Here is a 27,809-nt window from a genome sequence, read left to right as displayed (position 1 = left end):
ATTCAGCTTTGCCATCACAAGAATAACATACATTTTAAAATATATTAAAATAGAAAATAATTATTTTAGATTGTAATAATATTTGACAATATAACTGTTTATACTGTTTTTCTTTATTTTATTTTATCCTTGGTGAGCATAAGAGACTTAAAAACTCACTGACCCCCACATTTTCAGCAGCAGTGTGTATGTACCTAAATAACGAATTTGGAATGTTTTGTTTAGATCAAGTTAAATTAAAAACTATGTGTGAATTTTGAGCAGCCTCCAAATTCCCATCTGGGCGCCATCAGTGGACATCGAAAGATGGCAGAGGTATGCGTACATTCATAGAAAACAATGGTTTCGAATTGTAGGATGCCTGTCACATCCGGTGTGAGACCTTCATAAGTTTGAGCCGTATGTTAAAGGAATGCACAGATAAACCAGATCACAAAAGGGTTACTCAGTGAGTATTTATTATATTCCACTACTAGAGTCTGAGCTCTAGTATACATTCATTATATGTCTAATTCCACTCTAAATCTAGTGTGTTCAGCAGCATGTTGCTTATCGAGGGCTGATCAGCTGCACTGCATAGAAAGGTTGCGAAGAAACATGCTTGATCTTTTAGAAAGGAGGTTTGTCAGAGATCAACTGAGCCCACGAGACAAACCTATGAAAGGTTTAGCCTCAGCGTTCCTCCTCACTTTACAATGTTATTGTATTTCCATCCCTCAAGACTACCGTCTTGCATTATAGGTCTAGAATGAGGTGGAACATCACAACTCGGGCAACCCCTAAAGGTTTGCCTTGCCACTGTATAATGTCTTACAGTGCATTTCATTTATGACAGTGTTTTGATGGCTGTAGCTTGCTACTGGCGTAATAATCTGAGATATCTATTGGCCGGACTATGGAAAGGTCCCACAGTGATGTTTGTGTGTGTGACGGCTCTCACTCCAGCAGGAGTCTCCTCAGCTCCTGCGGGCAGGTGACCGGGAGTGCACAGGCAAAGTTCTCACACACATACGCGGTGGCTTTGCCGTCCTGCGAAACCAGGGTGGAGAGAATAGGCAGCTTCTGATTAAGGAAATCCTCTGTGTTACCATCTGCCAACATCAAGACCTGAAAAAGAGAGAAAAGGAGGATAAAAAGGAGGGAGGGAAGAAAAACAGAGAGAGAGAAAGTCATAACTGTCATTGTGATGTCAGTTAGATGGGATGGTGAGAGTGGGAGAGTCATACTTTTACTCTAATGTAAAATTTTTGACTTAAAGGGCTCCATATGCTTTCTTGGCTAGTAATAACCCCCAATAAAGTACAGGGCAGGGCGATTATAGTGACAGCCCCATCAATGGTTCATTTCTACAGTCTTTGTTTATATCTGGCCTCTCTATTCCCTTAGGGGTTCCAGCAACCCAGTCAGCAACTACTAGATGAGATAACCTTGACATGTCCTTGGTTACATTCACACCTTCAACTCATCTGCATATAAAATATCTTATTTCATACCCCTTCAACTACTGACACAATTTTACACCCCTGCATGTTGCAGTCAGTGACCACTTAATAAACTTAGAAACCCAGAGATGTTTGACAATGAAACAATGTTTGTAATTATCTGAAAATTCTGCAGAAATGCTTTATGAATGAAGTCATAATGTTACAAGAATAAAGCTGTAATGTTTTGAAAGTCATTATGTTTTGAGAAGTATGTTGTAATGTTACAAAAAAAGTGAATGAAGTCATAGAACTAGGAGATTGAAAGTGTGTGAATAAAGTATGAAGAAATATTTTGAGAGGGGGACAAATATATTTAGAATAAAGTGTGTTAGTAATTTTTTTTTTAAAGTCGATGTTTTAAAAATACAGTCATAATATTATAAAGTATGAAGAAATATTTTGAGAGGGGGACAAATATGTTTAGAATAAAGTGTGTTAGTAATTTTTTTGAAGTCAACGTTTTAAAAATACAGTCATAACATTATAAGAATTAGGGGATTAAAGGTGTTTGAATAAAGTAAAGAAATATTTTGAGAGGAACAGAATGTTAAAAAAAATTGTTAGTAATGTTTTGAAAATAAGTAAATTTTCTGAGATTGAAGTTGTAATGTTTTGAGAATACAGTCATATTGTTATAAGAATAAAGGACATTAAAGGCGTGTGAATAAAGTATTTGAGGGAAAAAAAATCAATGTTAAGAATAAAGTTTGCTAGTATTGTTTAGTCTTAGAATTAATCGCAATATTTGCAATATTGTGAGAAAAGTCATAATTATCACAACAGGAATAGGAACAGAACCTTCATCAAACCAAGACATGGATGTGAAGGATTTATGTAAATCATATAGGATTTAACTGACCAAATATCTTTAATCTAATAATGCTACAAATATATTTTGTTAATTTGTACTGTAATCTCAAAATATTAATACTTTAATTTCATAATGTTAAATCACGAGATTATTCTAAAAAATATAATTTCAATTAATTTGAACTAAAATGCTTTGTGCAACAAAGCTTGTGCCTTAATAATGCAATTCCATTGATCCATGCAGACTGTAGCATCACACCCCTCCCGCTCCTTCACCTCTCTCAGAGTCTGAAATAACTCAATCAAGGCCATGTCCAGTCAGGGGGGATGACTGGCACAGCAGCAGGGGAGGACACTGTGGTGGCTACACTAGCTTCTTCCTCCTTCAACCGAACAATACCACAGCAGGATGGGAGACAGCAAAGAGAGAAAAGAAAGAGGCTGAGCTGCCCACTGGCCAAGAGTTACCAAAGGGGAAAGGATGAAAGAGTAAATCTACTTTTCCTCAGCGAGACGACTTTACTGCCAAGCCTAAAGCTCAGTGAGATCCAAGAGGAGGGAACGGGAAAGGACTTGTGAATGTGACAGAGGTTAAATCTTAGGACAGCTCTCAGGGATTTTGGAGGATATTCAGGTGTACCAAGAGCCAGACATTCTCTCTGCTTTCTGGTCTTGACACACTCGGTGTGATTTTTGACAGGCATGGTTAACAACTCAACTCTGCGAATCCTGTCCCTGGACTTCTAAGCACAATATATTGTTACTGTCTGTTTGCGAGGATCTTGCCTTTATTGCATCTCAAGGGGCCGAGACAATTCCGCATCATTACTTTCCCGCTAGCAGGTTGGCAAGGCTTTCTGTCATATTTGTCGTGACCTCACGCGGGCTGTCTCCAGACTGACTCGAAGAACTGTGACAGTCCACTGAGGCAACATATAAAAAATGACAAGTAGACACAACATAGACTGAAAAGATGCATGGGGCCTGGGGTTAAGGAAAGGCTGGAGTTTCTCGCAGTTCATTTGCGAAGTTTGTGGTAACCACCCTTAATAATTCTCAGTGTAAAACCCCAACATTTTAGTGCCACATTAAAATAAAGAAAAACTATTTAGAGAATAAAGTCACACTGTGCTGAGAATAATCTCATAGGCCTTTTACAAGAATATAGTCTCAGAATACAAGGTCTTTAATCTCCTAATTTTACAACTTTATTCTCAATATCTTACATATTTTTATGAGATACTAAAAAAAGCTGTCATTGGTTCTCAATGCATCATGGAGGAATAAAATAAAGCTAAGAGAGGTCTAATAAATAACATTTTATAGAGTGCCATAGTCCTGAAGTCAATGGGTTTTTTTTAATGTTTTTTTTTGGTTAAATGCTTGAAATAAGTTGTGTGGATATTTTCAGGTTTTATAGTATGACATAAAATACATCAGTAATACCCCTGTGATGTCTTGTCTTGAAAAAGGCAGTTGCTAACAGGTGGCTAAATGGGACTACAGAGGTTATCGGGGACATTAAGACCCCATTTACATCTGGTATTAAAATGAGATCTGTATCCAGATAAGTTATCCGGATAATAAGTGTTCTGATCTTACCTTTGCGTTTACACCTTGTATTTTTAATGCGTTCTCGTTATCCACATTGAGTTCGGATCTCTGTCCTCCAGAGTGACACCTGCGCGTGAGCACTGAGGTGGCGGGAAATCAGCTGTAGTTTGTCAACAGGTGTAGGATCGTTAGAGATGCTATTACTGTACCGCCTGTTTCTACTTTTTCTCTGTCGCGGTAGGGGTCATTTTCAACGTTTTTCTATTAGGAGCAAACAGAAAAGACGACAGGCCCTGTTTGCAGCTGTTGTTTTTGCGGCTACTGTGAATTCTACGATAGTGAACCGGTCTCTGTGGATGAGAGAACGGAGTAATGAGTGGTGGGAACGTATTGTCTTGGGGTCTTTTGGCGAAGATGACTGGATGGCAAACTTCAGAATGAACCGACATTTGTTCGACTACATCTGCGAGAAGTTGCGGCCTCTGCTGTCACGGAGAAATACTCTGCTGCGGTCGTCGGTGTCTGTGGAGAAGAGAGTAGCAGCTGCGCTTTGGTATTATGCCACAGGGTCTGGGTACAGGCCACGGAGTCTACCAGGTCACCAGAGCGCTACGGTCTGTGTTTGGTCACTGTATCAAACTGCCCAAGGGACAAGGGCTTCGGGACGTGGTGACCGGCTTTGAGGAGCGCTGGAGGATGACGTTTGGCAGGTACGAATGCCATCACGTCGTACGGATTGCGTTTACACCTAGTAAAGATCCGAACACAATGCGAGCCAGACTACCTCCAGATGTGGTCAGGCAGATCCGATCACAACGTATTTACACCTTGCATTAACATGCGTTTTATATTATCCGGATAACTTATCTGGATACAGATCTCATTTTAATACCAGGTGTAAATGGGGTCTAAATGTCATCATGGGGAACAGGTAATCTCATCTACTCACTAGTCCACTTTTTCAGCCTCATTGTGTTTATAATCATGCTCTTGCAAACTATTCGAACTCAAACTTTCAGCGAAAAAGTTTTTTTAAACAAAGATTAAAAGAGTTGAAAGCTTAATGTTGGTGATATTGAAGTCATGCGACCGTGGTGTAGTTTGTTTATAGCCTACGTTTTTATCCTTTTACTTCTGCCGATTATATATTTAGGCTTTAAAATCCATTAAAATTCTGTTCATTTGTGAAGATTATCATAATGAACAATTGGTATAAGGATCATAAACTTTTGTTGGTCACAGAGCTTATTTTCAGCAATAAATTAAAAGTCAATGGACAAATCATATTGGCTATTTGTCGAACCAGGGGGATGCTAACTTCTGGGTTAGGTTTTTGCCAAAAAAAATGCATCATCGCTGCAGCACTCTATACAGAGATTGCACTGTCAAAAATGTAGGAAGTGGTTTCCGGAAACCTCAGAATAAGTCCACTACCTCTCTGAAAATAACCATGGGAATGGTGCTTGAGGTTGGATTTCCAACTTAAAGGGCTAGTTCACCCAAAAATGAATATTCTGTCAGTAATTACTCACCCTCATGTTGTTCCAACCCCGTAAGACTTTTGTTCATCTTCGGAACACAAAATATGATATTTTTGATGAAATATGCGAAAACTGAAAAGATGACGCTCACGATCATTTGATGGGAAAGTGTGAAAGGTAAGCCATTCATTTTGCGGCATTGGTAAGGCACTTTTACGTTTTCTCGTTGGTTTCTCACGATTCGGACATCCAGGAAATCCACATTTTAGAACCATTTTAAATACTACATCGAGACCCATCTGCGTCATCTTCTCGCGCATGCGTCGTGGCGCTCTCGTGAACTCACTCTGAGGCCCACACGGAAGAAAATGAATAGTTGAATAAAGTCGTTATTTTTGCGCACAAATGTATTCTCGTCGCTTGATAAACTTAAGGTTGAGCCACTGTAGTCACTTGGACTATTTTAACAATGTCTTTACTAACTTTTCTGGGCCGGCAGATGCAATTACCTAGCAGCCTATGAAGGAGTGAGACAGCTCTCAGATTTCATCAAAAATATCTTAATTTGTGTTCCGAAGTTGAACGAAAGTCTTACGGGGTTGGAACAACATGAGGGTGAGTAATTACTGACAGAATTTCCATCTTCGGGTGAACTAACTGCATGAAATCCAAATCGCAATGGTCAATTATTCACTAATGTGATTTATATCCATGTGAAATGGCTTCTCGAACAAGGAAAAATATAGGACGGGATTTGATTTTAACCGTCAGTAATTGGTTGCATCTTTGTCTTAAAAGAGCTTAGTGAATTTAAAGGCTGGAATATAGTACTATTGTACACATTTTTGCCCCGATTTGCAGCCTGGACAAGTTGACTTAAGTTGGTGAAAGTCAGAGCTGATCTGAAGATTTTGGGCAGTCGAAGTTGACCGTTTTCACACAAAATTGCATATATGATGGGCAGACTCAAATCTAGCTTCAGACTGTGATTACCTCCATGTTTGATATTTTGAGACAATTTTAGAACACATTTTGTTTTCATGTTTGTGTGCATGTTTGTGGTGGAGTTTTTGTGTTCGATCTGTTACGATTTTGAGTTGTGCAGTATATTCCAACGTTAACTGGTTCACCTTTTCCTCATTTCTGTCTACTGCTGCTGTATATATTATATACTCTGATCTAGTACTCTTTTAGATGTATTGCACATACTCTGCCAGCAATTCTGAACATTGTTATTTATCTTGTTTCTTGTATCTGAGCCCCTATTTTAGCCCATAGTCTCACAGATTAGTCTGGTAGTGTTTTGGTCTGTCTCTAACTGCTGGCTCTACTGGTGTTGTTTGCATTACATCTCAGCTTCTGTGTTTTATGCTTTTGTTACAAAACCTTCCGCACATGAATCCATCTCCTACTCTGTTTTCTGATTCACAAATTCCCATGAGCTAAGCCATGATTCCATCCCAGCTACCATGCACTGATATCCTTCTTCCAGACTGTCAGCTCCTACCTACTCTCACCTAAACACACACAAAATCAGGCACAAACACACACACACAAACAGTTGATTAGTCTGGGGAATTTCATCAGCTTCTTCTCCTGGCAGGATGGAGCCTCTCTGGAGAGCTTAAGGCTGTCAGCGCGCACAAGTGGAGCACATAGCCATTAGTCATTTAATTATCTGCCGTAAGTTTATTTCTTGGTTGGAGGAATGGAGCATCATGACCTCATTGATTCCCCTGTCTTCGTCTACACCCCTCAAAGGTAAAGGCCACTGTACAGAATAAGTATGTGCAGTGCAAGGTATTGTCAGTGGTTCTGTGACATATTAAATGATAAATCATCAATGGGAGTTTTTCATATTTTGATTAAACATAAATTGTCATTTAATGTTGGGATTGATCAGCTGAAATATAAAATGCATTACATGAAAGTGCCCAGATCTAAACGCTTTGCTCAGGATAATTGCAGCATATATTAATAGAAAATTATATTTTTGTCCAAACAAAGACAAAATAAGAAATACAAATGTGTAAAAGAAAATACTGGTGTGGACAGGATAGAATGAATGAATAAAAATGTAAAAAATGTAATTAATAAAAAAAAAATAAACTGGTGTTAAGAAGATTTAAAAACAAAATTGAGGGTAAAACTGTTTTTAATTAGTAAAACTATATAAAAAAAAAATCTTGAGAACATTTTGGATATTTTCATAAAAAAATACTAAAAAACTGTAAAGCAAAAATAATAACACTGGTGTGGAATAGATTAAAAAAATTAAAGGTAACACTGTTTGAACTTTTAAACCGTTAAACATAATTTTTAAAAATGAAATGGCAAAATTTAAAATATATTTCTTTCAAAAAAATTACTAAAGCAAAAAAAATCAAAAACAAATTCTCTCTCTCCCCCGCCCCCCGAAACCCCTTTTTGATTGACAGGATATAATCGACCCTGATCATATGGTGTTTTTAAACAATCGTCGTTGGCCAATAAGTGAAATTTTTTTTGCTTTTATTGGCCGATACATCGGTGCATCCCTAATTAAAATAGAGTAAAATATATTTTTAGTCATAATTAATGAATATGCATGGTGAAACTGAGAAAACACTGGTGGACAGGATTACAAAAAAAAAAAACAGCCCATAAACAAACAAACTGTGCTTTAAGAAAAATCGGTAAAAGTGTGTACAATAAGACCTCCTCCCTTACAACCACAATCAACAAAGTTACATTCAACAGATCAAAAAGCAATGCAACAAGGATTTCCAGCATTAAAAAAAGGGTGAAAAGGGCAACCACCTAAGCAGAAAACATTTTCTTCTTTTCTATTTCATCTGATCTAGCGCATGACCTCTGCAGACTCTGCTTCTCTGGTCTGAGAGCTCATGATCCTATGAAGGACTTAATGATGTTAAGGGTTGACTATTCCTACGAGGCTGATGCATAGGTCGGGTCTACACATCAAGATCAACTCGCAAGATGGCCAAAGCATCTCTAACCCTGACCCTGTCTAGATCGCAATTGGGCAATACGTAGGGCAAGCATGAATCAGACTGCATCATTTAAAACAAACAAACAAATAAAAAGCCTAAGCTAGCTAAAAATGAAGAAAGTTAGCTTGTCCAACTGAAGCCCATTTCCTATTAAGCACTCAGATCTCTCTTGGGTTGCTCATTAAAGCTTGTCAGGGATTCATCCGGTGGCAAAGAAACTCCAAAGTGACAATTTCCCATGAGGTGGAGTACCTGTGGAAATACTCTCATAAGGAGGATGAAAGACTTGTCTGACTGTAGTGTTAGGCTAAAAGTCTCTCTCTCTCTGAGGTTTTTTGAGGGTGCTTTCAGGTAATCGAATCATTAAGTTCTCAACTAAGTTCAGGAAAGTAACAGGAAATGGAAGTATCTTGCACGGTGGGCAATAATATTATACAATTCTCTTTAGAATGACCACATGTGGTTATTATCAAGCCTTTCACCAAGCACTTTCAGAAAAAAGGTTTGATTTGGAAAACGATATCCAAAAAGTGATTTTCCTCTCTACTGTTAGAGGAAGTACAAACTAATGGTACCAAATGAATTTGATTTCAATTATTTCTAAAAGCTTTTTGCAGACTTTTCACTTCCATTACCTGCTTCAGAACATCTCAAAACATTCTGAGAAAATGAGAAGCATTTTTTGTATGCTTCTCAAAAGACAAAAGTAGAAGCATTTTTTTTTTTTTTTTACGCTGATTAACACAGACAAAGTGCAGTTGATTTAAAGAATATGGACAAAGACACAGCAACTTGTCATCCATTCAGGGTCTATCTATCTCATGGTCGGGCACATCTAAGGCTATTTTATAGGCTGATGTAGTGTGTGAGTGTGTGTTAACTGCAGAGTGTTAAATGCAGAGAGCTAGTGAGATTTGACAGCTGCTGAAATGCTACAAATAGTACTGTTATGGTTTCACGGAATGTAATTTTAAGATTCTTTTGGGTGAGAATGTAGTTGTAGACCTCAACTATGTAATTTATATATAAACATAGATAGTAGATAGTGGTTAAACATCAATTTGTTCTGGTTACAGTATATAAAACGGGCAATCTTACTAATCTATTACTTGTTCCAGAGCTAATCGATTTGGCTAAGGGCAAACTAACTAGTACTAACTAGAGCGCTACTTTTGACTGAATTCTTTGCTTGTTTATTTCCTGTTGTACAAACTTCTTATACTTTCATGGCTATTGTTGTTTATTTAAATATTACTGTTCAATAAATAATATAAAAGTATTTGGTATTGAAAAAGGGTCTGTTAGTGATTGTGATTTCGACTTCAGTGATAGTTACATTATTACGACAATAAATGGCGGCAAGCGAGTCAGTAGCAAAGACTTTTATATTGAAAGAGACTGAAACAAGGTTGAAACAAGGACATTATTTTTTACTTTAAACAGCTTATAGGATGCAACTGACAAATGCATTGACTAGCGCTGTCATTTAACGGTTAAAAGGACAAGGACAAAGATATCGCTTTCCTCAGCGAATATTCAAACTGATTTTTGAAGAATGAACTTAAAGTCCCCATGAATTCAAAATTGACCATACTTACTTTGTTTGCCTAAATTGATCGTTTTGTGGTGAACAATTCCTCCATGCAAGTCAATCCACACAAAAAATTTTTTTGGCTTCGTAATCTTTAATCAAAATCTGAAATTTCCCCTCCCCTCTGCATTGGAGGACGGTTTGGGTGTCTGCTTAACATCCGTAACCACGCCCCTCCAACTGACAGTAGACAGGCTGAATGAAAACACCTACTTTTCTAGATCCAATCAGGTGCTAGTTGGAAAAAAAGCCACGCCCACTATTTTGCCTCATTTAGTATTCCGTTTCTCTCGGAAATACGACACAACACTGGAGAAAAGTCGTTTGCAACTTCCGGTTCACGGGGACTTTAAGAATAAATGCTATATCAGATACAGATAATACACTCGCTTAGTCGATCTCTCTCATTATACTCTAATATAGGGGTCTCCAACCCTGCTCCTGGAGAGCTACTGTCCTGCAGATTTTAGCTCCAACCCCAATCAAACACACCTGGACCAGCTAATCAAGCTGTTCAGGGTTACTTGATAATAGGCTCTATGCACGGCGGTACATGACGTATTTCCGGTGAAGGTCTACGGATGCTGGATTACTTCCGCCGATCGTAGAGTGCTATGCTATACTGAGAATTTATACTCTTTGGCTATACTAAAGGAACGTTAGTCACAAAAACAGACAAAACAGCCACTCCTCATTTTGTTTATGCTTAATTGCTTTATTATATTAAATAAACATAACTATATACACTCACCGGCCACTTTATTAGGTACACCTGTCCAACTGCTCGTTAACACTTAATTTCTAAGCAGCCAATCACATGGCGGCAACTCAGTGCATTTAGGCATGTAGACATGGTCAAGACAATCTCCTGCAGTTCAAACCGAGCATCAGTATGGGGAAGAAAGGTGATTTGAGTGACTTTGAACGTGGCATGATTGTTGGTGCCAGAAGGGCTGGTCTGAGTATTTCAGAAACTGCTAATCTACTAGGATTTTCACGCACAACCATCTCTAGGGTTTACAGAGAATGGTCCGAAAAAGAAAAAACATCCAGTGAGCGGCAGTTCTGTGGGCGGAAATGCCTTGTTGATGCCAGAGGTCAGAGGAGAATGGCCAGACTGGTTCGAGCTGATAGAAGGGCAACAGTGACTGAAATAACCACTCGTTACAACCGAGGTATGCAGCAAAGCATTTGTGAAGCCACAACACGCACAACCTTGAGGCGGATGGGCTACAACAGCAGAAGACTCCACCGGGTACCACTCATCTCCACTACAAATAGGAAAAAGAGGCTACAATTTGCAAGAGCTCACCAAAATTGAACAGTTGAAGACTGGAAAAATGTTGCCTGGTCTGATGAGTCTCGATTTCTGTTGAGACATTCAGATGTTAGAGTCAGAATTTGGCGTAAACAGAATGAGAACATGGAACCATCATGCCTTGTTACCACTGTGCAGGCTGGTGGTGGTGGTGTAATGGTGTGGGGGATGTTTTCCTGGCACACTTTAGGCCCCTTAGTGCCAATTGGGCATCGTTTAAATGCCACGGCCTACCTGAGCATTGTTTCTGACCATGTCCATCCCTTTATGGCCACCATGTACCCATCCTCTGATGGCTACTTCCACCATGTCACAAAGCTCTAATCATTTCAAATTGGTTTCTTGAACATGACAATGAGTTCACTGTACTAAAATGGCCTCCACAGTCACCAGATCTCAACCCAATAGAGCATCTTTGGGATGTGGTGGAACGGGAGATTCGCATCATGGATGTGCAGCCGACAAATCTGCGGCAACTGTGTGATGCCATCATGTCAATATGGACCAAACTCCCTGAGGAATGCTTCCAGCACCTTGTTGAATCTATGCCATGAAGAATTGAGGCAGTTCTGAAGGCAAAAGGGGGTCCAACCCGTTACTAGCATGGGGTACCTAATAAAGTGGCCGGTGAGTGTATATATATATATATATATATAAAATGACATCTAAACGTATGAAAAGTTTCGTTTCAAAGACGGGAGGACAGCAAATTTTGAAGACTCCATAATCCCGTTTTCCTCCGCTTTAAATCTCCCCAACCGGAAACTGAAGAGCAGCCTTGCGCCAAAGGCGGAAGTTATTACAGGCAAATGTGTTGGAACAGGGTTGGAACTGAAGTCTGCAGGACAGTAGCTCTCCAGGAGCAGGGTTGGAGATCCCTGTAAGCTTCAACAAAGCAACTCCGCATTCTTTGGTTGCTAGTTCTAAAGTGACGTTTTAGAATTAGTAACGAAGGCTTGGGCTCATCTGTTAAACTGTAAACTTGAGATTTGAATCTGTGGCTGAAGGAAATAGTTTCGCAGAAAAGAAGGTTTTTAAAGACACTTTGTTGTTGTTTCTTATGATAAAAGCTGCCAAAAGAACATTATCACGATTAATCTCTTATGATATCTGACCATTCTTTAGAAAGCAGAATGAAACAATAATAGTATCAAATTCTGTAAATGTGTTTTAAAAAATTACATTACACAATACTTAATTAATTACATTATACAATTGCTATCAGTGCTAAAAATACATTTTGTATTTTTGTTTGTTTGTTTGTTTTGCCTTTCTCAAATTTTCTACGAAACCCCTGTTTTAGTACAATAGACAAATGCATTCTTGGTGCGCTCGTCTTGATGGTCAATCGTACTTTTGTTGAAATCACTAAAAGCTAAAAAAAAAAAATACAGCACTGAGATAATAAATCTTACTCAAATATGTAAGCAACTATAAAATATATAAAAAATCTGTCTAGAGTCAGATTGGTGGTGACCAATCCTCAAATTGAGACCATTTTACATGGCACACTCTGAGCAGTAGTTTAATCAACCTTTTATATAAAAGAGATATTACAAGCTAAACTTACCAAGTATTACTTTTAGGAACTGTTTCTAAACACAAAATCAGTGTGACAGATTGCGGAGCGTGCGTGGGTGTATTTTAGCATCTCCCCTGAAGAAGAAGATGCAGAGTTAGATTGTTCATTAGACATGAGTGATGATGATGATGTGTGACCTGACTTTTGGAATATGAGACAGGGGATTAGCTGACATTAATTATGATTATAAAGACAAGGCAAAGAGAAATCACAGACTCTTAATCTCTTTCTGAAAATCTGAATTGTGAAGTTCCTCTCATTAATGCTTAGGAACAATGCTGCTTTTTTTTAAACAATGTGCTGGTGATGTGTGTAACTGCTTCTACAACACAAATAACAGAGTTTTCTAAGATCTACTATAATCCTCCATTGCGTTGTTTTTGAGTTGCTAAGGCCTTTTTAAACCTTTGCTTTGTACTCTTTCGTTCTCGCTGGGTTGCCTCGGGACCTCTCTGGCTGTTGTCATGTCTCAGCGGCCTTGTTAGGGATTCAGGACCATTTGTCTCAGTAACCAGACGAAGTCGAGATGAGAACTCTTCTCGGTCCAAAGGGCCATGCCCTACTGTACTGCCGAAATCCCATCTCAGATGAACACTAGAAATATTAGCACTTAAAAGGTTCCAGTCTCCTCTGTACTTGAAATGATTGTATGAAAACCACATCCCTGGATTATAGTTATAATTAAATGAACTTCTACACGAACAAACATTTTCTTTGTTGGGCAACAGTACACCTGGACAGCGTTAATATGGATGGACTAAATTGATCTTAGAACAGACTGAGCACAAGGAAATCATATGACTGTAGTGAGCAGCTGGTTGCCATCATCAGGGATATGGAGTGGCTGTTCTAATGCCTTGTATTCTACTGTAACAAGCCCCACGAGGATTCACACCCGTACCATCTTTATAATCAACACAGGTTTTGGCCTAATTAAAGTATGGATAAATTTATTCCAACAATTTTAATCATGCCTACAGATCGCAACGGCTGGGATTAATTGATTTTGAAGAGTGTTGAATTCAAGAGTCCTCTAGCAAATTTGAATTAAATAAGTAAGAACAGATGAGACTGCAAAAGCAGGAAATTCTTATACAGTGCATTCCCCACAATTAAACCCCGTGCCCCAAAATGAAGGAACAGATGATACAATAATTGGATTTAGATTAAAAAAGATTTTCTAGTCTGCTTGGCTAATGTATCGTGAAAAATGCATTTTTGCTACAGTCCTTCCAACACACTCTCGAGCCTCTCTATGTCTGTGTTCATAAACCTTTAATATACTTTGCACCAAATGCTCAATGATGTTGAACATTCCATTATCACATTGAAGGCACAGCGAGAGCCGATCAGAGGATACCTAATACTTACACTGGAACGGGAATAATTCATTTAGTAACTCAGTGAAGCGTGTTGTAAGGTCTCGGGTCACTAACAGAGAATTAGTTGTGTCTCTCAGATCACTGCAGGGCCGCACATGTTCATAAGCCAAATCAGTTTACATGGACTAGCATCAGCCATTAAAAATATCAGAGTTGTGCACCAAGAACAAAAAAATAAATATGCCATTTAAATTTCAATCAAATTCTTGAATTTGCTACCTCAATTTAAATTTAATGCAATTTACGATGACAGACAGTGGTGGGAGAGGGGCAAACATTGAAAAATGTAATTTAAAAAAAAAAAAAGTCCATGGGGGAGTTGAAAGAGGGAGGAGCCAGGTGGGAACCATGGTGGAGGCAGAGGGATGAGGGATCCTGGGGGATGACAGACCAAAGTGGAGCTGGTGGTTTGACAGGCCGAGGTGGAGTCCATGGCTTGCAGGCCTGAGGTGGAGCTATGGGATCAACACACCAAGGCAAGGCTGGAGACTTGGATGCGATGAAGGAGACTTGGAGCTGGCCGACAAAGAAGACTTGGAGCTGGCCAACGAAAGAGATTTGGAGCTGGCCGGCAAATGAGACTTGGAGCTGGGTGGGACCAGCGGCGGAGACAGGGCTTGAAAGTGGGCTGGTGTCAGGGAATCCAGAAGTTCACATGAGAAGTAACAGACTTCAGGGCTGGGAGGATTTGCTCCATAATGTCCAACTCCACCAGCACTCCCTCAAGGGATGACCACCAGGGCCGGCTCTAACCCTTTGGTTGCCCTAGGCGATATTGAGTTTTGCGCCCCCCCTTTAAAAAATTATAAGTATTTATTAAACAAAACATGCTCTTATAGTTACTCAAAAACTTAAACAATAAATTGTTCATACAAATGCTACAAAGAACGTTCAAGGATATTTATATCATAGTTGCATTGTACAACTATATTTTATCTGACCATAAATAACTTTTAGTAGATAATTACAACTACTACCACCACTAGGCCTACTATTATTACAATCTATTGGGCTGCTACAAGGTTAAGGGGGTTTCGGGGGTATTTGCCCGTAAGAAAATTTTGTGCATTTTAATGTTAAATTCATCAATCTGGTACACTTTGAGAGTTCAAAACTAAAAGCTCCAACCCATAGGCTATTCAGTGTGCAAATTGAACAAAGAAAAATTCAAACCTCTTTTAATTACAGTGTCTACTACATAATAATAGATTAATCCCATGACAGTAATTGCCATAGGCTATATTGTAAAACAAATGCACTGAAAAATAAAGGAAACTTTCATGAGTATTGTACAAATACTTGAAAGTAAGTTATATATTTGGAAGTAACCCAGCGCCGCCAATTAAGCAAAACAAAACAAAAAGAATGGGCCACCGATGTACATGAGTTTTATGGGCCGTAAAGACAAAAATAGAAAAATAAAAGTATGAGATGTATGTATCGGCCCAAAAAGCACGTCGGGCCCGCGGGAATCTCCCGGTTATCCCGATGGCCAGAACATTTGACACCTTAATGGATGAGATGAGAAGACTTACCTCTATACTGGGCTTTCTTTTTATCTTGTTGCTTTCTCCGTTTTCGTCCCTCTGCACCAGAGGGTTTAGACCGCTTCATTTTCGATCAGCGCGCGCAGCAGCCGAGCACTTGCCTAACGTAACAATAGAACGTAACGTAACGCAACTAACCGCCGCCCCCCCTTTAGGAAATGATCGACAATAAAATCCCCATTCAATCTAATAATCAGGTTGACAAGTAATTAAACGTATGGCTGAGGGGCGTCTTAGGGTGATCATGTTTAAAAACATGTTTTTGTTTCGCTTGTCATTCTAATTCTATGATTAATGGGAAGTAGGCCAAGGGCGACACTAGAGGGCGCCCGCGCCCCCAACACATTTGTCGCCCTAGGCAATCGCCGGCCCTGATGACCACCAATACCAGCTCACACACCAGGTCAGACTTGGCAGGCTCTGGTTCTCTGTCCCTGAAGATAGAGAGTGCAGGTTCAGGCTCCGGGATAAACAACGGCTCCGGCTTGAGCTGCTGGACGGATATTGGGGCCCGCTCACACACCTGGTCAGACTGTGCTTGCTCTGGCTCTGCAGTGGGCTCAGGCTTTAGGTTCTTGGTGGGCATAGGCGCTGGGTCTGGGTTCGTGGCAGGCGTTTGAAGGAGTGGGGAATGACTTGGGAGGAATTTTGTTGTGGGTGGGGTCACTGGAGCGAGGATGGGGGTGACAGGATGATTGAAGTGAGCTGGGAAGGCTGTGGCTGAGTGACCACTCTGCCAAAAGAGCATAGTCCATGTATTGTACCAGAGTGCAGGTGGTAGCTCCCACTGGCAGCAGTTGGAAAAGATAGTCATCCAGCCGACTTCAGAAACATGTCTTCAAGGTGCCGTCGCTATAGGACACCAGGTGGCTGAGCCAATGAGAACGGACCAAGAACTACTACAACTGAGGGCTATAAATACACAGGGTAACTGAGGAAAAAATCAAGTCACAGGTGGGAACTGACATGATACGTAACTGTAATTATACGACAGATAGAATGATATGACAGATAGAACAATAAAACTATAGAATATGAACTGGATATGCACAGTTCAGGACAGAATGGAATCATAATGTTCAAATAAACTAACCAAACATGTTGGCTAATACAAAGGGTAATTACTATCAAGTGCACACAAAACACAGCCTCTTTTTGCAGACAGGCAACCCAGACAGTGCAACTTTAAATGATAATGCTGTTTTGATAACCCTTGGTGAGTTCAGGTTAAATCTATCACAGCTATATCTACACAAACACGCAAGGTGAGCCAGTGTCACATGGACAGTCTTGGGTTAGAGTGGGAAGCGGAGCGCAACGCCACTCTAAACGCTCTCGCAATGTAGGAACAGGAAATCTCATCAACTCCACAGTCTCCAGGCCTCAGATTCAATTTCACATCTTTCACACAGGAAAACAGATCGTGCCTTTAATATTTGAAAGTAATATGTATGGATGTGTGTGTGTATTTGAGGAACACTGATGCATGATCTTTCCATTGCCAGGATTTATATGACTATAATGAGTGAGAGCAAGCTCTGTTTTCCTTTGTTTATAAAGAATACCTAATGCCATGGAGACATAGTGCTGGTTCTGGCTGATTCAGTGACTTAAGATGATGGCTCTCATTACGTTTAATTCATGTCGTGACTCTGCAGGTGAGAACCATTTATCCCTCTCTAATTACGTGTCTCTCTTGTTACAAATGAAAAAACAGATTAGAAAGAGAGAGAGAGAAATGTAACTTAATCTTACCATATAACTGAAAGCAGACAGGTCAGCTCTCCATACACGAAAGCGCCCTCTAACATCCCTCTCTGTTTGTATTGAGAGCATTTTCCTAACAAAATTCAAAAACTTTAAAAGTTCAATTTCAGCCACTAAAGCAATAATTCATCTTTTTAAAATGTAACTACATCTACACTACCAATCAAAAGTTTGTGGCCAGTAAGATTTTTTTTTTTAATGTTTTTGCAAGAAGTATCGTATGTTCACCAAGGCTGCCTTTATGTATTTGATTTTAAAAAATGCAGTAAAGGCAGTAATATTACAATTTAAAATAACTGTTTTCTGTTTTAATACATTTTAAAATGTCTCCATTACTCCAGTATTCAGTCACATGATCGTTCAGAAAGCATTCTAATATGCTGATTTGGTACTCAAGAAATATGTCTTATTATTATCAATGTTGAAAACTGTGCTGCTTAATATTTTTTGTGTACATCGTGATACATTCTTAAATGATACAATGGTGCTTCTTAATATTTTTGTAAAAACCATGATACATTTTTCTCAGGATTCATTGATGAATAGAGAGTTCAAACAGCTTTTATTTGAAATAGAAATATTTTGTAATACTACACAAATTAACTTTACATTTTAATTCACTTTTGATCAATTGAATCCATTGCTAAATAAAAGTATGCCCAAAAATCGTGCACAAATTTTGGAATGCTTCAATGCATGTATATGAATTAATTGGACTACAACTGGCCTTGGTGTTGTGTGCTTGCTCCAAAACAGAGGTGACGTGCAAAGTATAATTAACCCCAGAAGATGAACGGAAAATAAAGGTAAATTTTCGATGTTGTCTAGCTGTTGAGGAGCTATATAGCCAGACAACTGACTACTATATTTGGTTTTGCATTTTAATATAATGTCAAAGGCTAATTAAGTAGTTCAATTACACAAAATCCTGTCAATTACAAATGCACATGCAAATCTGTACACTCTTAATAATAAAGGTTATCTACAGTTCCACGAAGAACCTTTAACATTCATGGAACCTTTCCATTGGAACCCAAAATGTTTCTTCGGTGGCATTTGCTGCGAAAACCCTCTTTTTGTTGTGTATATAAAACCAGCACCAACTAGAATAAACCATCTTGAACCATTGCCGGTCTCTTACCAGAATATGACACGGTAAATCATAGTTTATTCATTTGTCTAAGAATGGCGATACCTCGAGGGATTCAAGGCAGGGCTGATGATTTGACTGCAGGTTCAACTCAATGGCAGCAGAGTCATCTATTTTTCAGTGTGCCCTTCCAACTTTGCAATCAACGGCCTGATGCGGTCGATCTTTCGATCATGTCCAAGTCAATTAAACAAACAATTCAGACCAGGGTACATCTGAGGCTTAGTCACAGCCAGACAATAAGTGTGTGTGTGCGTGCGTGTGTGTGTGTGTGTGAGATACAGAGAGAGAAGGAGAGAGAGCAGTTCCTTTATCAGTCCCTGACCAGATGAAATTCTATGCAGTTTTTTTTAACTGGCTTCACTTACACTAACTCATTACTTGCAGCCTCTTCTGGTTGTCGTCTTGCTGTGCCTAAGAAACGGGGCCAAGTTCTTCTCTCCTTGTATCAATTCCAAGCGATATGTGAGCCCCGTTTAACATGTGAATTGAACACATGAGCACATACGATTGAATTTCAATAGAAAATGAAAACGGGACTGGGCTGCTGTGTTTCCAGAGACTGTACAATTTATGCTCTTTTTGCAGATGCTCTCGCACCAAAATGACAAGTGAGATTGTATTCAGGAACAGTATCTGAAAAGATGGAGAAAGACAGGGAGCTCTCGGTGATGTGCTTCTTTCCTAGTGTCATTATGATGGATTTGTTCGAGTTCAGATGCTCCTAGAACGAATTACGAGTTAACTTAGTTGGCCAAGACAAATCACCTATCCAGATGTTTACTTAAAGTCTTCCTGTGGTGAAAAAGTATATCTGGTGTTTTTAATATGCTTTAAGACAAACCATGTGTAAATTCATAAGTCAACATCATTGCTGAGTATTTTCTCCTTAAAACTGCAGTGAAAAAAAATACTGTCTCAAAAACGCGGTTTGAAATCGCTGGTGTTTCTGACATCACAAACTACCTTGTAACCAATCACGTCAGTGTGTGATCCTCAACGAGTGGATCTCTGAGCTGGTGGGAGTGAGTGGAGGCGGGGCTAATTTGCATATTCATAGAACTGCGTATACTAAATGAGGCAAGGATATAGAGTTACATTCAAGCTATTTAAGGCATGAAGAATTTTTTTCACGGATAAATGCTTACATGTCATTTTGGTGATCAAAGATGAGTTTTAAGGGATAAAATGATTGACTACAGGGGGACTTTAAATTCAATGAGTCTTTGTGTCGCTGATTAATGCACAATAACACACCCAATGTAACAGCTATAAAATAGGGGCAGTTTGCACAACCATAATTTTGTTCTTTCTTCTGTGGAACATACTGAATGAGGCAAAGAATATCATGGCCACTTTTGCAATATAATGACAGTGAGAGAAAATCACACAATAGCTGTGTGTGACAAACAGGCTGAAATTTAAGTCATTAGTCCCTATAGATCACTAAATCTTTCAGTTAGGGTTAGGGAAACGAGATTTTTTTTAATTTAGGAGTTTGGACTGCCCGGATCCTAAGTTTACTATCATTATATTGTACAGTGGCCACAATATTCTTTAACAATGTACCTTTTGTGCCCCACAGTTGGTATGACCTGAAGGTTCATTTTTGGGTGGACTATGTTTTTAAACTCCCAAAAGTAACCAACAGCCTATGTGCTTTATTATGACCAGAGTGGCAGAGACGGATTTTCACACATCACATCAGGAGACACACTCACACACTCCAGTATCTCCTTAATACAGAAAGAGAACCATACTATGACATATTGTGCAGATGGAAACAAGAGATCATAACTAAACTAGCCAAATATTACACCTGGGCATGAGAAAGATACATTATATTTCTTAAACCAAGTAGTCTACAAAGAATAAAACCAAAAGGATCAATATATAAAGTCTTCAGACATGAAACCACCTAGAACGATATACATAATGCAATTAACTTACGAAAATATGACATATTTACGAGAGAATATACGATGGGAAGCAATGTAGAACAGGACTTGATTTTATTGATCTGGATAAGACTGAAATGGTTTAATAATATTATTATACTGCTAGTATTATCGTCCCTGGCTACGCAGATTCCGTTATGTCAGCAGAAAGTTTGTTTCAGAAGCAAAGAAAGTTATTAAATTCTAATGAAAGATTATGAAAACCACAAAACATGCACAATAAGAGGGATATTAAAGTGAATAAATCTTTAAATTAAGTCTTTATAAAAAATAAAGCAAACAATAAAGCAAACAAAAACAAACCTCAAGGTCATGGACCCAGCTTAATGAATGAATGCGACGTGACCTTATATTCCTCACTCACAGAGTCAGTATCATTAAGATTACATAAGTATAGGTATAATGAGAAAGAAGATGAATGTGCCAAGGTGTCTGCCCCACCAGGGAGGAACAATGTTAATAAATGATGCACTGTGAGGAGATCAAACTCAGCCTTTGACACAAGATGTGACATGCAAGGTTCACTGATGGAGTGTAAGGTCACGTGCTAACAGCTGTCCTCCCAACACCATCCTACAGAGCCACCTACTGTAACAACAGAAAAAGAGAGAAACGGGACAGCCCAAGCCTGTTTTCCATTTACAACCACTCTCATCCATTCCGCTTAAAAACAAACTCATTATTCCAGCCTTAAAGGGTTAGTTCACCCAAAAAAGAAAATTATGTCAGTAATTACATGTTGTTCCAACCCCGTAAGACTTTCGTTCATCTTCAATCTGAGAGCTGTCTCACTCCTCCATAGGCTTTATCGTCCGAAGATGAACGAAAGTCTTACGGGGTTGGAACAACATGAGGGTGAGTAATTACTGACAGAATTTTCATTTTTGGGTGAACTAACCCTTTAAGGAAATGGAGGGTTACCTCTCTAGGGGTTTTCACATTCAATAACGATGTTAGACTACTGTAATAAATGACAAAAGGTTAGACCCCAGTGTGTCTGCTGTTTGCTTGCTATTGGTATTTCACACTTAAAACCTGTAAGGCCAGGTGTGCTGAGCATGTGTGTGTTTGCTCTTTCTGTCGTCGTGCAAGAGAAGAGAGCATTCGAAGAAGCACTGGGGAAAAGGGCAGAAAGAGTGCAAATGCTATCCTGAGTTATGACCTTTAGCGAAAGGAAAAAATCCCCACAAAGCCAAGCCTAAGGCTAACATCTAGAGAAAACTCCAACTATTTACTAATTATTCCGAGATTTAAAACGTAGTGTGGTGGGTAGCCATTGTCCAAGCCCTTTGCCCGGAAGTGTGTGCGTCAGCATGCATAGGTTAAGAATCTGACAACTTGACCTTTTGCTGGAGATTACTTTAGTGAACTCATTAGCATGACTGTGCTCCAACGCACACGGCATTCTGTGTAAACCAATGAACGTGTCATGTACGAGGAAAAATATCTACATACAGGGAAGGGGCACGACAATCTGAAAAAAGGTCAAATGTTAAATAAGTCAGTCAGTGTTGCTTCAAATGAATCTATTATACATATGTCTATTATGCAAGATTAAAAAATGCCTTTCAATTCACTTCTTAGCTTATCTGTAGACTTAAGTTCACAACAAATTCAAAATAAAGCTACACATTTTTACAGAAAAATACAACAATGCTAAAGTACAAACCTGTTAATTGGTTAACTTTAAGTTAAATTAAAAGAAACTATAAATTGTTTAACATCACATCATATGTAATTCTACTGTAAAATCCTGTCAAATTTATGGTTCTTGGAAGTAAAATGTAGAATTGCCATATAATTTACATAGAAAAACAGTAAACAGATATTCTAAGAAGTCCCCGTTAATTTAAATCGTTTTGTTTCTTCTTATTTTTGCAATCAATAATGTACATTAGAGTGTTTTGTGTTTGTGTTTGTCACTTAATGTTATTTAGTTAATGTTTCTTGCATTATTTTACTTTATTTTATTTTTGTCTTTGTGTGTACGACCCTGTGCACCATATAGTATTGGTCATAATTGAGTCATAATGTGACTTTCTATTGTGCCACCTGTATTATTGTGGTGGATATCAGCACATTTTGAGGTAAAAGCAGAATAAATGTAAATGTAAAATGTAAAGAGCATGTTTGATATGAGAAAAATTAAATGTTACTTGTGAGCATACAATTAGTATTATGTATTATTTCCAATCAAACTAAATATATATATATATATATATCCTCATTTAATATATCATAATATATATCATATATACTGTATATATATATATATATATGTATATATACAGTATATATGATCCCCTTTATCCTCATCTCTGCAACCCGCATGTGACAGTAAGATTGTGCAATGTGTATTTTAAATGAGTGTATTTACTAAAAGTTGAAGAAACACCCAAAAATACTTTATTGAAATTTCACAGCACTTTTTTTTATTTTTTATTAAAATGTGTATTAATTATTTTACTTTGTTTAAAGGTTTATCAAAAATATATTCCTAAAACATTTATGTTGCTATTGCCTCGTGTAGTATTTCAAAGTTGAATGGACAGATTTAAACTCCCAATTAGAGTGACCTTAACAGTCCTAACAATGCTCTTCTTCAGAGAGTAAAGCACACTTACTTTATGGGGCAGAAATAGGGAGTTGACACAGGAAATCAAACTTGCAGTGTCCTCAGCATCAGGCTGGCCACAGACAACGATCTACGAGAAAAAAATAAGAGACTGTTATGAAGAACAAAACAACAAACTTGTGAGCAAAAAAGACGTATGAACCACCGAACGAACAAATGAGAAGAGAATGAAAGAGATGAAGAAAGGGTCAGAGCTGTTCGTATGGTGCTGTAATGAGGTGGGCAGGTGTGATGTGGAGCGGGCTGCCCTTAGCTGGACCTTTAGCTTGTTATTCCTCCAACTCTGATGACTTCTCTGCCGCTGGTGAGCTCTGATGGCCATGACACATGTTCACAGTTCTTACCACTGTCCAGGAACAGGAGGAAATGTGGAAAAAGGCCCTGACAGGTAAAACTTTTATCCAGCAGCATCAGTCTAGTTGACATGTGACAGATTCGTTCACTAACGGTCCTCATAGTGAGGACTGCTGAACTAGCTATAGCAAGGGTCATATTGATATCCATAAAAAACGAAGCTAATTAGGGATCAGATACACCCTTCAAAAGTTTGGACATGCAAAGATGTCACCAAAAAATTCCATTAAAAATAGAAGAATTCTAAAAAAAAATGTCTCGTGGTTTTTACAAAAATATTACGCAGCACAGCCGTTTTCAACATTGATGATAATAAGAAATGTTACTTGAGCACCAAATCAGCATATTAGAATGATTTCTGAAGGATCATTTGACACTGAAGACTAATGATGCTGAAAATTCAGCTCATTACAGGAATAAATTACATTGTAAAATATATTAAAATAGAAAACAATTATTTTATTCACAAAATGACTGTTTTCACTGTATTTTTCATCAAATAAATGAACTTAAGAAGACGCTTCTATCAAAAACATACTTTTTTTTTCTTTTTTTTTATCAAACCCAAACTTTTTAACCGTAATATATATACAAACAATTGCTCTTATAAACATTTGTTATAAACATTAAACATGGAAGAAAATATTAATGAATACAAAGAAAGGGCAGTAATATCCAGTAATATGAAATGAGAGCATATGGCAAGGACTGAGAAAAATCCTTCAGCATGGCAAAGACACTTAATCTAGTTTATGGTGTTAGCCATAACATTAGCCTGGAGGCTGATGCATTCAGAAGTGACAGTCCCCACTGGAGAGAAGTTCACTTTCAGGTTTTCGGAGCATGAAGTGAGGAGGGTCTTCAGTGGAACTGTATTACATTCAGCCATGGTTTGTCACCAGCATATGCTGTGTCTCGCATGCTAGTTTGCTGTTGTCCCAAACAGGTTTATTAAGCAGCAAGACTTTTGTGGTCCACCAGCTTCACTGGCTGGTTTTGACACCTTCCTGATCAATAGGGCCCCTAAGCGAGTATCTTCCAGAAGGCTTGGCATGGCCCGCACATGCCTAGGGAAGTTCAGGATGGCTCCCCAGATGCTGTGATCATTAAACTTGCGTGCACAATTGAAAGCTTCCTGTCAGGCTGTATTACTGTCCGGTACAGTAGCAGCAAAACATCGGACCGCAAGGACATGTGGAGGGTGGTGTGGTCAGCTGCATATAACGCCGCGGGTGTATCGGTCTAACCTGCAGGACATCTACACCAGATGGAACAGGAAAATCATTGAGAGTACCTTGATCAATGAACTATTCTCAGTTCTGCCTGGAGTCATAATTCATTTTCTGGCAAAAAACATTATTCCATCACTGTTTACTTACTACATTGCTGCATAATTAAATATATATAAATTATATGTAAACAATATAAAATAAAATAATAATGTGATAAAATAATAAATAAACATAAATAAATGTGTGTGTGTGTGTGTATATATATATGTGTGTGTGTGTGTGTGTGTGTGTGTGTGTGTGTGTGTGTGTGTGTGTGTGTGTGTGTGTGTGTGTGTGTGTGTGTCCGTGTATAATATGATATGATATATATGATGAGCATACAGTGGAAAACTACCAAAAAAGACTTGACTTTAGACCTGGCCTTGAGAGACTTGAGAATTGAGTCTGACTCTAAATTAGGGATTTGTGAACATGCCTTTTATTATTGTAGTATTCACAGTCAAGGAGTAAAAATATTTCATTGCCCTTGCATCAGTTGGACATGATGTGACAAGTGAAACCAGACTTTTAAAATTCATATTCAGTAGCTGTGGACCAGTTACCTGTTTAAGGGTGTAATGTTGGGCCATGACACTGCGGACCATGTCTGGCAGGGCAATTGGCACCTTAGTCAGTCTATCAGAGAAGGCGATCAGTAATTCCTGAGAGCGTTGTATCCAGTCCTGCCGGCCTGTGAGGTGGGAGAGCCGCAGCAAGTTCATGGCTGAGACAGAGTTTGCACTGGGTTCGGCACCATCCTGATCTAAAAAAAAGACACAATGGAATTCCAGTCAGATAACCAGTCTATAGTGCAAAAAGCCATGTTTTCCAGCACATTGATGTAAAGAATGTACAGTCTGGCTCCTGGGAAAAAATCGCATCATAACATTGATGGTTACAATATCAATTTAACCAGAGCCCATTTATCAGGTTAAGCAGAGCTAAAAGTGCCTGATATCACTAGTGAAGTGGCTCTAGAGCTGTGAGTTGATTTACTTTATCTGCTCTTTGCTTGTGTGTGTGGAGAGGGAGTGCTGGGAGTGGGCTCCCGGGCCGCGTGTCACAATGTAATGAGTTGATTGAATCTGGGAGCTGAGAGGGACGGAAGCGATGACTGATGAAGAGCAGCAATGCTGTCCCAAACAAACACATGCAGATGATATCAGGTAACTCACTCCTTAAAAGACACATGCACCACGAGTGGCCATTTACTGTGTGCAAGTCCTGTCAGAATAAACAACCATAAACTGCAACATAAATCTGGGTTTTCGAGTTTCGAGTAATGAATTAACAAATTATGGTGAAAGAAAATAAGTATTGATAATAATAAATTGTAATTATGAATGTTGACAGTATAATTGGTTTGTATGGCCTCTGTGTACTGGTAATGAAGTTTAGTGATAAAGCTTGGCACAAAATACCACTAATCTGTCTAGTTTATACAGTGACAGGATACTGTGACCAAACTATATTCTCTTTCTTCCAGCAAATGGACAGATAAAGCATTAATTGCATCTCTAATGTTGGATTTACTTTTCATCTTTTTATGGCTACTGAAAATTCAGCTTTATACAGCATATTCAAATAGAAAGTAGTTATTGTGATAACATTTCACAAACATTTACTGTTTTGTTGATCAAATAAATGCAGCCTTAGAGAGCATAGGAGACCTTTAAAACATAAAAAAAAATGTTACCGACCTAAAACTTGAACGGTAATGAAGCTTCTTAAAATGCCTTTGATGGGAAGAGAAAAAGCTAAAGAAAAGATGACTATGATTATTATTATGCTCTAAGAACTTACCAGGAGGACATAGCAACAGCATTACATGCGGTCGATATGGAAAACAGGTTTTCCATTAAATACTAAAAAGTTTCTCAGCAACAAAAAACTTTGAAGGACTCGAGCCCAAAATAAAGAAACCGAATAGTTTTATTTAATAAAAAAAAAAAAAAAAAAAAAAAAACTAGTGGCTACACTGCCTGTGGTTTCTTTGAAACAGCGAAGCTGACCGGTTTTGGTTTTGTCTAGTTTGGGCAAGGCATAAAATGTAGAGTGGCAGATGCTTTGGGAGGCAATCCGTCTTCCACCGACAGAGAGAGGTGAAGGGACTTGGTTTTGACACGTGACGGCACAGCACGGCTCCTAATGGAGCCAACTCTGCACGCTTGGCTCACTATATAATGGCCCAGTCACTCAGAAAAGATGAAAAATCTGCCTTATGTCCATTTTAATTTATCAGAAGCAACAACAAAAACATAACAGTTAGCTTTCTCTGCCCTTATCCATATCTCATTGATGTCAGTGCCATTTTCACAGTGCCATCAGTCACAACCCAGGCGAGCTGGTGTGACTATTCGCTCACATCAGCTCATACTTCCAATTCCTGGGGAGAAAATATGGAGCCAAGCCATTCGGGACATTAAGCCCCGGCACTTATACACTTCGAAAGTGTGTGTGTGGATCTTTTTCTTTATTTGGCTTGTCATGGGAGACAAAAAAAGAATGAAAAATCACTCTCTCATACCACTTCCATAGCAATGTCACGGCGAAGGTGATGAATGGTGCACAGCGTGAAATAAAAGGGATGTGTCTTCAAGGAAACATCAATTGCTTTCACAAAGCAGGCTTTGATGTACTGGATCAGTCTTCTATATTGTTTAAGTTCTACCCAGAAACATGGAGAAGGGTGGAGGAGGAGATATTACAATTCATCAGAAGATGGAGTGGAAAAGAAATGGCGAGAAAAAGACAGTGTGTTTGTGTGATATAGAAAAGAGAGACATTACAGCATAATGAAAGACAGTGATGAGGTTACGTAAGGAGAGAATCGGGCGGTTTCAGCAGGGTGCGACTGACTGAAACGGAGTTACCCAGGCGAGGGTCCATAAGAGCGCAGTGTGGTGGTGCTATCAGCGGTGACAGCACAGCT

At 38.7% G+C, this 27,809-nt stretch overlaps 1 protein-coding gene across 1 annotated transcript in view; it reads right to left on the bottom strand.

Moving 5' to 3' along the window:
• Positions 1–430: 430 nt before the first annotated feature.
• Positions 431–27,809, bottom strand: part of spata20 (spermatogenesis associated 20) — a 45,178-nt gene continuing 17,799 nt past the window's right edge. The window contains exons 14-16 of the mRNA XM_056255713.1: positions 25,441–25,640; positions 23,242–23,322; positions 431–1,107 (exon numbers count right to left, since the gene is read on the bottom strand). Coding sequence (XP_056111688.1) covers positions 937–1,107; positions 23,242–23,322; positions 25,441–25,640 — 452 coding nt within the window. The 3' untranslated portion in view covers positions 431–936. The remainder of the gene's footprint in view (positions 1,108–23,241; positions 23,323–25,440; positions 25,641–27,809) is intronic.

Source organism: Rhinichthys klamathensis, unplaced genomic scaffold, assembly GCF_029890125.1.
Source record: "Rhinichthys klamathensis goyatoka isolate OS25496 unplaced genomic scaffold, OSU_Roscu_1.1 h1tg000121l_1, whole genome shotgun sequence".
Taxonomy (NCBI): Eukaryota; Metazoa; Chordata; class Actinopteri; order Cypriniformes; family Leuciscidae; genus Rhinichthys; species Rhinichthys klamathensis.
The sequence above is the reverse complement of the archived record's forward strand: the minus strand, read 5'-3'. Positions and strand labels throughout refer to the sequence as shown.